Source organism: Protopterus annectens, chromosome 9.part0 (assembly GCF_019279795.1).
Source record: "Protopterus annectens isolate FY-2018-M chromosome 9.part0, PAN1.0, whole genome shotgun sequence".
NCBI classification, from domain to species: domain Eukaryota; kingdom Metazoa; phylum Chordata; order Ceratodontiformes; family Protopteridae; genus Protopterus; species Protopterus annectens.
In genome coordinates this window covers 129,654,426-129,667,689 of record NC_056743.1, presented here as the reverse complement: position 1 = coordinate 129,667,689, position 13,264 = coordinate 129,654,426, and the positions used below count along the sequence as shown (strand labels likewise).

General features: G+C 41.4%; 1 protein-coding gene across 2 annotated transcripts in view; it reads right to left on the bottom strand.

The window, feature by feature from the left end:
• Positions 1 to 13,264, bottom strand: part of CD44 (CD44 molecule (Indian blood group)) — a 284,952-nt gene that overhangs the window by 73,944 nt on the left and 197,744 nt on the right. For both annotated transcript variants that reach the window (XM_044082648.1, XM_044082649.1), the window contains exon 4: positions 4,064 to 4,159. In XM_044082648.1, the coding sequence (XP_043938583.1) occupies positions 4,064 to 4,159 (96 nt within the window). The remainder of the gene's footprint in view (positions 1 to 4,063; positions 4,160 to 13,264) is intronic.

Here is a 13,264-nt window from a genome sequence, read left to right as displayed (position 1 = left end):
GGAGGGGGTATGATTCTAAGAAAAGCTAGTATTGGAGTGATGTAATGATGTGGTGACAAAGGTTTAATGTGGCTGGATGAAGTTGTGTTAGGGGACTAGCTTATAGAGTATAAATCTGAGGAAAGTGGGGTGTGTGTGTGGGAATGCTGGTAGAGTAGGGGAGCACAGCGAGTCTGAGCAAAGTGGGTTGAGCCAAGCCAGGAGGTATTCGCCCCCAGAAAACAATCAAAGATATCGATAAGTATGGATCTAAATGGTCAAATGTAAAGTAAGTCTGTGCTATGTATTGTGTCAAGCATAAACCCTCACAGAAGGATAAGTTAATGCAAGACTCTAAGAAGACAATATTTTGTTAAGCAAAAAGAAGCTAGAGGTATGGAGGTGGGTAGTGTTCCTTGCTGCTGAGTTTAACAACGTGTCTACAGACTAGTGAATAGCTGTTAAATCAAACAACCTACTTTTTAGATTAATAATGAGCGCTGTAAGGACAGAGCAGGACAGATGGCAGTTTAACATGCAACTATCATTCTAGTAGTATCCAGGTTCCATTCACAGGAAATTACACAGCACTGGATGGTGTGGAGAGGAAAGAGCGTGGATATAGCTATTAAAAGAAGAGAGGATAAAGCACAAAATGAACAACTGTTAAACTAAAAAATAGACATGTAAGGTATCAAGAAGTGCAGACTCTACTGTGTATTACAGTACAAAAACAAACCGATCGGTCTTCCTCAATGAGGCAACCACCTTCTACAACTATGTACGCAGTATATTACAACAACATTAACAATGGATGTTCCAAAATAGTGTAGTTCAAGCAAGGTAAAAGAATACTAATCTATAATAAAGTACATGTATGCTTAACTATTAATTGGCACTAGGTACAACTCTTGTAAAGACATAAGACAGAATGAGTCATTTGCATTCAAGGTAGTTAATAGACATGTGGACACTGCATAGACCATGGTCACCCATCTATTACATTGGGTATTCAGACAAAACTTTACTGAAACATCTTTACAACACAAATACTCGCTCTTATAAAGTCAATGCACAGAGTGAAACAAACGGACATCGGGTAGTCAGCAGTTACAGAGCTCATACAGTAGTTATCAACTCTAAGAAAATTCTTCTTAAAAACCTTTGAAGTAGTGATTTGCAATGGACAGAGTAAGAATCTGGTCCTGATACTGAGTAAATGTTATCAGAAAAACATGAAAACAAACACAACTTAAAGAACGGGCCGAGGAATGCTGATAGGATCAGCAGCAAGGACAAATTTTTAAAAATGGAGCCCGGTGTTTCAGTAGCTAATAATATCTCCTAGAGCGGTCTGATAGGCGAGATGGAGGCTGGGAGAGGTGACTCACTCTGGGTAGGCATGGACTGAGCCGAGCCAGGAGGTAATCACCACCAGAAAACAATCAGAAAGATACGGGTAAGTACAGATTTAAATGGTCAAATGGAAGGTAAGACTGTGCTATGTACTGTCTCAGGCATAAATCCTCATAGAAGGAAAATTTTATGCAGGAGTCTAAGATGACAATATTTTGTTAAGCAGAAAGACACTAAAGGTATGGGGGGGGGTCTTTATAACTTTATTTTACATCATCCCTCTTACCATTATTTCCCATTAATATCTACCTTTTGTAGTCTGAGAAAGCCCTTGTCATTTTCATCAACCAGCAAACCTGTCCATTCTGTAATTTCTGGTATCGCTAGTATCAGGTCTTTGCAGGTGAGCCATTTCATCTGCACAACTTATATTTTCCAATCCCTCCATTAACAATTAATTCATCAGCACAGATCTCTTTCTTCATTTCAGTATCATTTTCTTCTCTTCGATACTTTTCATTCCAGACTTTCTTTGTAACCAGTTACCTGTCTCGACCCATAAAATTCTAGCCTTTATTTTCAGTATAACATGCATCCATACAGGTCATGCTTTTTAGTGACCAAATGCATTCAGTTCAATCTTATCTTAACTGAAAATACTCTATACATCTGGTTGCAGTGTACATTACTTACCATCTGTTATGATCTCCCAAGCAAAACTGTTTTTCATCTTCTTGTTTTTGACACTTCCTCAGCCATATTAAATTTACTCTAGCAGTATTTTCAGCCTTTTCTTGTATCTCTGACATTATTCCTAACACTCTCTTGCTCACTCTCACTCGCTCACTCTCACTCGCTCTCACACTCGCTCTCACACTCGCTCTCTCACACTCGCTCTCACACTCGCTCTCTCACACTCGCTCTCTCACACTCGCTCTCTCACACTCGCTCTCTCACACTCGCTCTCTCACACTCGCTCTCTCACACTCGCTCTCTCACACACTCGCTCTCACACTCGCTCTCACACACTCGCTCTCACACACTCGCTCTCTCACACACTCGCTCTCTCACACCCTCGCTCTCTCACACCCTCGCTCTCACACCCTCACTCTCACTCCAATACTTCAGAAAGATAAATTCCACATTTTTTGTTTTCTAGATCTGAATATTTCTGATATTCCATTTTCACTTATTGTAATACATCTTGCAATTCTACAGTTACCACCTTATGTTTTGCAGCATCAGTAAGCCCTCCACTGTTACCCATCCTGATACATCTTAATTATGTCATTTTTATGCAGTTGTCCACATTCTGTGTAATATTGTGCTTTCTTCGACAGTACTTGATCTGTACTTATTTGTTTTTAATGCTTCTCTACCCAATTGCTTAATTGGACAAATTAGCTGACTGTCCTTGGAGATTTTTCTCTATGGACTTCCATCATACATGGGTCTTTTCAAGCTAGCCATAATTAAAACAAAAGTTAACAAATAAATGCTGTAACATAAACCTTCTATGAATACACCCTTATCTCTTGAATATACCTCACAATTTCTACAATGGTTTATATCATTTTCATGTAACAGTTTTACAGAAGATGTTAAAAGACCTCTGCTAGGACTTTTTGACAAGATCAATCACCATCTTAATTCTTCACTTGCATCTCAAAAACTGTGCTGTAATCACTTTGGTTTGCTTCATTTACATGGCCAAACCATGTCAAACATTAATACAACTCAGTAAATACCACAATCTTGCTATGGATTATGATGCATCACAGAAAACAGTAGCCAGGCTGTGACAGCAGTAATCCATTTCAAGACAGAGAGAAGACAAAATATCTAACAGACTTCATAACATGCTTTTCTTTATAAAGTTACACTTTATGAAACTTTAAAGAAAACTGGAAGATTTATCATATATAAGAATTCCAATGCAGTACAGAAACCCCTCCAACTAATGATCAGTCCCATGACGTAAGAGGTGAAACCTTTACCACGCTGTAGACAATATGAATTAGAGCAGCAACATAAGTACCTGTAGGAGATGCCTGCAGAGCATGGGAATGAGTGGTCATTGCCAGAATAGCCATCACAGGAATGAAGGTGGTGGTCCTGGCTCACTACAAAGGTACCACCTACCTGGAGCACTAGATATTACCCAGATGAGTTTGGGTCACTCAAGCCAAAGCTGTCAGGCTGCTTAGCACCAATAAAGCTAACAGGAATCAAGCATTTGGAGGCATGCTTTTTCTTAAAAGACAGCAGTAGCAGGCACAAAGGAGCCTCTAAAGATTGGTAGGCCACCTATCAAAACACACAAGCTAACTCACTCCCTAGCAACTAACTAAAGCTGAAGAATGGAAAGGCTTATAAACATTCCCAGCAGGAATAAATCAGACAGAGGGATCTCATTCTGCTCCAAAATACCCAGAGTGAATGGGTCATCTGGATGTCAACAATAAAGCCACTTGGTAAGTCTGGGGAGGGTACAAAAAATATCACCCCTACTATAAATCTTTTAATACTTACAATATGGAAAACGGCAATAGCTACATAAGCAAATAATGACATCAGTCAAACCTTCAGAGACACTGCAGATCAGCAATAGCACAACTTACAACAGTGTGCATCACATAATGCATAACATGAACTACTGGAGTTCCAGGAATAGTGCAAACATCAAGTACGTGCAAATCAATAATTACAAAAACATTAATGTACTTACCTTTGTCATCTAGAGTGCTTGAAATGACTGTCGTAGGTATCATGGTTGGCAGTCTCAAAGAATGGCGAAGAGGATCACATACCTTTTCTTGGTCGTCTATGAACAGAGCACACAGTAAGAACAGCAGCAGACTGAAAGAAATTCTACTAGAAATGAAAACTACTAGGAAATGCAAAGTAAGAAAAAGCAACACACTTTCTTATAATACTTTGTAAAGAACTGAGCATTTATCTTAATAATAAATCAGTTTGAAAAACACTACTCAGTTTTTTTTAATTAAGTATTTATTTGTAGGCATATATTTATTTTTATGGTTAGCTCTCACACACCCTCCAAATAGCTCTATTATCTACTCTTAACTTTATTCCAGTATTTAGGGTTACCTACCTATTGTAATCCCTGCTTCAACCGATTGTTCTTTTCAGCTTCTTACCTCTATTTTCTCTACCCGCTCCGTTCGTCCTGCGGGGTCACTCCGCTCCCCTACCCTACCCCCAATTCCCATCCACCCCTACTGCTCCTAAGCTTATACATCCTCACCGCACCCTCTTCCTCTCCAATCCAATCACAATAGTCATCTTGTTAACATTCTACATACACCTTAATCACCCCTAGTATAACTCCTCCCCTTTAAAGTATACCAGTAAGCTTATTAGTCTCTATGCAAATCCAACTAAGGCTCCTAATCATTGTCTTTCTCCTACTTTCTCTAACAGCAGCCTACCTGCTAACCTCATATGAACAGTCAAAATATTTACAGCTGAACTTCCCTAATGCAAAAACAAGACTACACCTCTAATTAACTCCCCAGAACACATAAATATAACATCTTTACCTAGCTATTTACCTGCTATATATCACAGATTGACCCATATCAAATACAACTATCTAAAACCTAAAAAAAACCTCTTCACCATTACTTTAACCTCCACAATCCCTTAAACTATTACACCTCTCTTTACTAGATGGGGACATTCATCCTAAACCAGGACCAGGGCAGAAAAACAAGCACAGAACCACAAATTCGTATTCCCTCAACCCCAAATATCCAATCTAAATCTCTTAACTCACTCTATATAGCTCACCTCAATATTCACAATATAAATAATACAATTGCTCACCTCCATGCTCTCCTGGATATTCATTCCTTTGATATACTTTGTTTAACAGAAACATGGCTTAAACCCACTACACAAGATGTTGAAATTATTCCATCTGGGTACAACATCTTGAGACAAGACTGCAAAGTAAAAAGGGAGGGGGTGTTGCTATTCTCTATAAATAAGGGCTACAAATATCTATACTAGATCGTGGTTCCTCTTCTGAAAACAATTCAGAAATCATTAGCACCAAACTTCAACTTAATCCCAGCAAATCCCTAAATATAATATGTATCTACTTGCCCCCTGGTAAGAACATCACCACTTTGGAAGGTATCTTTGCTGAACTCTCCACAAAAATTCCCCAAGAGACAATAATTCTTGGAGACTTTAATATAGACTGGAAGGACTGCTCTACTGAATCACCAACCTCCCATATTAACCTTAATGGCTTTTCACAAACAATTAACTCCCCAACCAGAATTAATAAACCCAATAACAAAGAATCCATCCTAGACTGGATTCTAATAAATAATCACCAACAACTCTATAATGTAGTGACCCTCCCTGACGATGTAAGTGACCATTCTCTCACTTACATAATCAGGCAAAAGTCGAGCTCACACAACCCAACCATATATAAAACAATAAGAAGCAACAGAAACTTTAACCCCAATAACTTCCAAGCTGAACTAAAAGAATGTGATTGGTCACCTATAAAATACCTCCCACTTGACGAAACAACAAACTACTTTAATTCAAAATTCTTAATCCTTAACCACCATGCATCAAAGCATTCCATCAAAATTAAATCTAAACCTGCCCCCATGGCTTACAAAGAAAACCAGGCAGAAAATTCAACAGAGAAATAAAGTTTGGGCACTATGGAGAACAACTAAAAACCCCGTAGACCAACAACAATTCAGGCAAAAAATAAATGAGGCTAAGAAAGCTATACTCGAAGATAAAAAAAAACCTTTTACTTCCACCTCCAACAAACCAACCAAAATAATCCACAAAGGTTCTCAGCTAGCATAAACAGGCTACCTCAACCAGGCCAATCTGCAACACCACCCCCTATAGGATCAAATTCCAACAATCCAAAGCAAACTGCTAATGCTTTTAATACCTTCTTCACCGAGACCATCCAAACACTTGCTAATCAACTAACAGCCGATAGCTCTGCCCTTCCAACCAATACTACTAACTCTTTCCCAACTCTAAACCTGCAACCTGTCCCAACTTCCCTCATCTGCAACCTCTTAAGTAAACTAAAATCTACTACCCCCTCAGCTGACCAGCTACCTGCTGAATACCTGCAAAGGCAGCCAAAGTCATAGCTTATCCTGTATCACTGCTGATAAATAGAACCACACAAGAAAGCACTATTCCCACCATCTGGAAAATCTCCTACATTATCCCCATACACAAGGGTGGAAATTCCAGAGAATATTTGAACTATCATCCCACAGCTCTACTTTCCCCATTAGCTAAAATAATGGACAAGTGCATCCAGAGACAGTTACTAGACTACCTACTCCAGAACAATTTACTGGCCAAATCTCAACATGGCTTCAGGACTTTCCACAGTACAACTGCACTCCTAGCCTTCACTGACAACATCAATAAAAACCGTAATAACAATCTTCTCTCTTCAGCACTTTTCATCGACCTTTCAAAAGCAGTCGACATTGTCAACCACCACTTACTTCTCAATATTCTAAAATTGTTCTATCTGGACACAAAGACTATAAAATGGTTCCAGTCCTGCCTTGATAATAGACAGCAGGCAGTGCTATGGGACAGCAACCTCTCATCCCATCTCCCAGTTACCCAAGGTGTTCCTCAGGGCTCTATATTGGGCCTCCTCCTTTTCTCAATATTTATCAATGACCTCAACCTAGCTATTCCTTTAACTAACTGTGTACAATATGCAGATGATTTGACAATAATCTTCTCAGCTAAATCTCAATCCCAACTACAGACTCTAACTCAGACAATGTTCAATAAAACAGAAAATTGGTTTCTACAACGCTGCCTCCTCTTGAACCCCAAAAAAAACAAACTCCTCCTCTTCACTCCTACCCGTAAATCACTCCCAATGAAATTTTCAGTCTTATCCAATAATGGTACACTCATATCTCCCGATCCAACAACTAAACTTCTAGGGGTAACCATGGATAACAACCTGAACTTTGAAACCCATATCAACAATACCATAAAAACTATCAGCAGGAAACTAGGCTCCCTCTATAGGATAAAACCCTTTCTCTCCCCACTAGCCAGAACCACTATTGCTTATTCCCACCTTATCTCCACACTTCTCTACGCTTCTTCCATATATACTAACTTGTCAAAAAAATAACCTTAACAAGCTAGCCAACGCTTACAATAGCACTGCCAGATTTGCTATTGCTTCCTCCTTTAGGACCCATCACTGCCATAATCTGAAACAATTAGGCTGGTTAGAACTTCTGAATCAGATTCACTTTAACCAACTCACCATTGTGCACAAAACCCTTTTACAACCTACCAATACCCCAATACTTGCTAGTCTCATTACCCAATATAAGAACCTTTCAACTTTATGCTCGTCTAATAAACTACTTGTATCAACATGTAAATCTAATAAATGGCAGGAGATGCTCTGTTCTCAAATGCAGTTGGAAAGTACTGGAACCAACTCCCCCATGAACTTACATCACTGTCTTCATTTACACTTTTTAACACAATCTGAAACTCTATTTTAAAACCCATTGGTTATGTCCCTGTACAAATCCAGACTAATCTCATACTATATCCCAAATACCCTCTCTTAAGACCTAATTCCTACTCTATCTGTGTCTTTATAGATCAAGGCCTATCCTTGGCAAAAACATATCTTATCCTAATAGAGATAATTTAAAATACCCAGTTAAATTATTCTGCATATAATTCTAAAGCATCCTACCCAAGGCAGGCAACAAGCATTGTTTAAACTGTGAGCATTGCTGAACTGTTGAAACTTGAAGTATGTTTTTGTTTAACAATTACTTTCTAGTTACTAATGAAGTCTTGTACATAAAGTCTAAAATATCGTATCTACTGCTTGTAACATGTTTTTTGTATAAACTGTGAAGATTCCTGAACTGCTTAAAATTTGTAGTATTAAACTGTATAACAACTAGTACCAGTATGTTAGTAGTCTAGTAATATCTTGGAGCTTATCTTCCCGGGACTCTACTGAAAATGGACATAATCCAGTTAGACTATCCCGGTCAACAAATGTAAAATAAATAAATATCCAAAGGAATGTCTCAAAATTCATTTACTAGTCCATTCTCTGCATTCTAGTAGTATTCTAGCAAGAGATCTCTAAAATATATCTCTGCAGTGCAGTGACACATCAAATACAATCTGAACTTGGGGTTACAGCTCATCTTGATGGAAAGGAAATGATATGCACCCTCAACAGAGTGCACAGTAGCTGAAGAATACTTGGTCACTACTACGCACAGGCTGTCAGTAAAAAAATAAATTTTACTCAGCTGGCTTGCTGGTGCACTGACAAAAGTTCTACCTAGTCCACTAATGTTCCAGGGCAAGGGTGGAATAAAAATTGCACAGTACCAGCGAAAAGGAAAGGATTAAAGTACAGCTATACAACTTTCATTTTGTCAGTGGAAGACTGTGATGGGACTTTCCTTTTCAAGGAAAAGAGCTATCGAGCAGGCCTCTTCTACGCAAATGCAGAAGCAGATAAGTACATCAGCTCTTTCTGTGAAGAGTCTGCATGTCTTCTCTGTGTCTGTTTTTTTTAAACATCTTTCCTTTATTAAATCATCACATTTTAAAAAGTAAGATCAGTAAACATACACTGACAGAGAAGAAAACTCAAAGCGACATTTGTGCTTTTTAAACTGCAGCAAAAGTACAGTTGTGTACACTTACCATGCATGTAAATGTTAGAGTGTATTCACTGTTGCAGTCATCACATTAGGGTAATCTCTGCCATGGTAGCCCTTGGCAGGCCCAAATACCAGAGACTTAGTATTTCTGTGTCAGTTGCCGTCGCTTGAGGTCTGACGTCAGTTTGTCAGTAGTATAAAGTAAGGCAGCTAATGCCATTACATCAGTTTTTCTTGCCCTAACCTGTCAGGAGCCCCCAACTAGGAGGCTATGTTCTGGTGGAAGAACCCCACAAGTGGAAAATAAATACCAATATGTCCCTTGTAAGGAAAGGAGAACAACAAGGAAGAATGGTAACAAAAGGAGAAAGAGAAAAAAGGGGGATGGAGGGAGGGAAACCAGGACTGCAAAAGTGAATACACTCGAACATCTACATTTCTGGTAAGTGTACACAACTGTACTATGTTCTTCGTGTTTCACTGTTGCAGTCATCACATTTGGGTAGATTCCCAAAGCTGAGGAAATGGGTGGAGGCAGTCAAGGAAGCTAGGGGCTGGCTAGGATGCCCTGCAAGACTGGAGAGACAAACCCTGCCCTGGATTTGGAGAAGAGAGGCAGGTGGTAATGCTTGGTGAAAGTGTGAACAGATGTTCAGGTGGCAGCCTCCAGGATGTCCCTAGCGGGGACTCCTCTAAGGAAAGCTGCAGAGGTGGAGCCTGCTCTGGTGGAGCGTGTCCTGACCCCCTTGGGAGGAGTAAATGGTTTGCTTGGAGATAGCTTTGTTTTCTGCCCCTGTAGCAAAGCTAACCAGCAATTGATCAGACTTTCTGAAGGCTTTATTCCTGTCCAAATAGTACCTGAGCTGTCTGTGCACATCTAGAGAGTGAAGAATCCTTTCCCCTTTGTTCTGGGGATTAGGAAAGAAGGTGGGAAAATGAATGGATTGGTTGAGAGCCACACTGAGCACCACATTTGGAATTAATGATTGGTTAGTTCTGAGGCATACCCGGTCTGCATGGAAGATGATGAAGGGTTCCACAGCCATGACTGCTTGCAGCTCAGAGACTCTTCTGGCTGAAGTGATGGCCAGAAAAAAAGATGGTCTTCCAAGAGAGAAATTTTACCTCTGCAGAAGAGGCTGGTTCTAAAGAAGGCAGTGTGAGCTTTTCCAAGGCAAAGTTAAGGTCCCAAGCTGGTATTGGTGCCCTTCTGGGGGGGCTTCAAGTTGCTAGCCCCTCTCAGGAACTGTTTGATCAAAGGGTGTGAGAAAAGGGGCTGATCAGTGGGAAAATGAGCAGAAATAGCACAGGCATGAATTTTTATAGAGAAGAAAGAGACCACTGTGTAGTAGTTCAGCTATGTAATCCAGGATGAGAGGGGTGGAGGGCTGTGCTGTATTGGCCCCCTTAGACTGGATCCAGGTGCAGAACCTTTTCCATTTATCTGCATAAGACTTTCTGGTACTAATGAGTCTGGCCTCATGGATAACATCCAGAACCGGTTTACTGAGGATGGCAGATTGGTTCGGGAATAAGCCAAGCTGCCAAATTGCAGACACTCAATTTGGCAGCTTGGCAGATTGGTTCAGGAATAAGCCAAGCTGCCAAATTGAGTGTCTGCAATTGGGGATGCATGAATTCCCCTTCCCTCTGGGTTAGGAGGTTTGGAATCTGAGAAAGATGCCATGGAGGCAATGGGGACAGGCTGCACAGCAAGGGGTACCAGTGCTGTCAGGGCCAGTCTGGCACTATAAGAATGGTCCTTGGTTTTTCCTCCCTTGTTTTGAGCAGTACCCTGGGGATGAGAGGTAAGGGAGGAAAGGCATAGACCAAGAGGGTGACCAAGGGGAAGGACAGGGCATCCACTTTCCAAGCCATGCAGTGATGCTCTCTGGTGCAGAATTTGCTGAGCTGATGGTTGGTCTGGGAGGCAAAGAGGTCAACCTTCGGGGTTCCCCATTTATGAGTTATTAGGGTGAAGGTACTTCTGTTGAGCTGCCATTCGTGTGGGTCCAGAAAGTTTCTGCTTAATTGGTCTGCCAGGGAGTTGAGAGAGTCTGGTAGGTATTGTGCTAACAGATGTAGTTGCATGGAAGAGGCTGTGAGCCACAGGGTCATGGCCAGCCTGCATAGAGGGTAGAATTAAGTCCCTCCCTGCTTGTTGATGCACCACATCATGGTAGTATTGTCTGTTTTGATCAGGAGAGCCCCTGGAGAGAGAAGGGGTTTGAAAGCTATCAAGGCGTGCTGCACAGCCATCATCTCTTTTTTTTATTGATGTGCAGGGAGATTTGCTGTGGGCTCCATTGGCCCTGTATGCACCTGCTCTCCAGGTGTGCACCCCAAGCATTGTCTGATGGGTCTGGGTGGTGGGGTGTGGGGAGAAGGGCAGTCCCTTGTTGTGGAAGCATGCTGTTGCCCACCAAAAGAATTCCTTTCTGAGGCAAGGAATTATAGTTAGAAGAGTTTCCAGGTCTTGAGAGTGTTGACACCAAAGGCTCTTTAGGTACCATTCCTCATATGCAGTCTGGCATATGGAATGAGGAGCATGCAAGAGGCCACGAACCCCAGAGCTTGCAGGATTTTCCTTGCAGAAAGCTGAGGTCTGGTGGCCAGTTGAGAGACGTAGGCTGACAGGAAAATTTGTTTCTCTGGTGTAAGGTATGCCATCTCGGAATATGTGTCCAGACTTGCTCTCAGGAAGATTATCCTTTGGGTGGGCACCTGCTTTGATTTATTTTCATTGATTGTGTACCCTAGGGAGGTTAGTAGGCTCTTCACAAAGGCCAGGTGCTTGAGCAGCTTTTCCTGGCTGTCTGTCTGAATAAGGCAGTCATCTAAGTAGGGGTAAAATTTGACTATTTCTTTGTTTGCAAAAGGCAATAGCTGGAACCAGGCATTTTGTGAAAACTCTGGGAGCAGTAGATAAGCCAAAGGGAAGCACAGGGAATTGAAAGTGTTGAGATCCTGCCCTGAAGCGAAGATATTTTCTGCATGATTCCCTGATAGGAATGTGGAGGTAGGCCTCTTTTAGATCTAGGGTGGCTAGCCAGGCATCCTTGGAGAGCATGGGTAGCAACTGCTGGAGGGTGAGCATTTTGAAATCACCAGGAAGGTGTTTAGAATGGACAGATCAAGGACGGGGTGCCAGGTGCCCTCTTTTCTGGCATCAGAAAAAGTTTTGAGTAGAAGCCTTGGCCTATCTGTTCTGCAGGAACATGCTCTACTGCCCTCAAAGAGAGCAGGGAATGGATTTGCTTTCGAGCCTCTGTCCACTGATCTGTTGGTAGATCCGGGAACCCTTTTGGAGTTGGAAGGGTGTGGAAGGAGAATTTGTATCCCTGAGACGCACTGTTCAGAACCCATTGGTCCTTGGTAATGGTGGCCCAGGTGCTTGAATGAAATGGGAGTTTCCTCCTAGGGATAAGTGAAGGTGGGCAGAGGGGAGGTCAGGAGGAGGTGAGTCATTGTGAGTTCTTACCATAAGGGGGTGGCTTAGAGCTCCCTGGTTTTGAAGTGGAGGTAGTCCACTGCTTAGTTCTCTGCATTCCCTGGAGCTCTGGAACCAAATAAAACAGCAACTCCACAACACCACAACGATTCACCACACAGCAGGAAGGCCAAAAACCAAGTGGAATGAAGACAAAACCTCATTTTATTATAACAATTTCAGGTTAAGCACTTTCTTCCCCTAGGAGGGACTTCTTTAGAACCTGGGGCTGGGGTCTGGTTCCATGGGGCCTAGGCTGGGCCTGATACTTGGAGCAGGAAAGGACCAGTGCTTGGAGGGAAAATGCCTGCTGAACCTAGGGGGCTGGACCTGTAAGAAATCTTTAACTGTTAGCATAGATTTTGCTTTTTCTTCCATCTTTTTTTAAGACGTCTTCTGCCTTAGTGCCAAATAAGTTAACTTTATGCAAGGGGGCATCCAATAATTTAGATTTCACATGGTCTGGCAGGGGTTATCCCTTAAGCCACACATGTCTTCTAATGACAGATCCAGTGACTGCTGCCCTGCAAGAAGCTTCTAGGGCATCAAAACCACAGTGCAAAGTGAGTTTATTACTTGACTTTCAGAATGCATTGTCTTGCAAATCTTTAGATTCTGCCCAAGCAGGAAAGGAAGACATTTTTTGTTTAAGGAGTTCCAAGGTATGTTGCTGATATTTAAGCATATGGAACTGACAATTTAGTGCCCTGATAGCAAGAGTAGC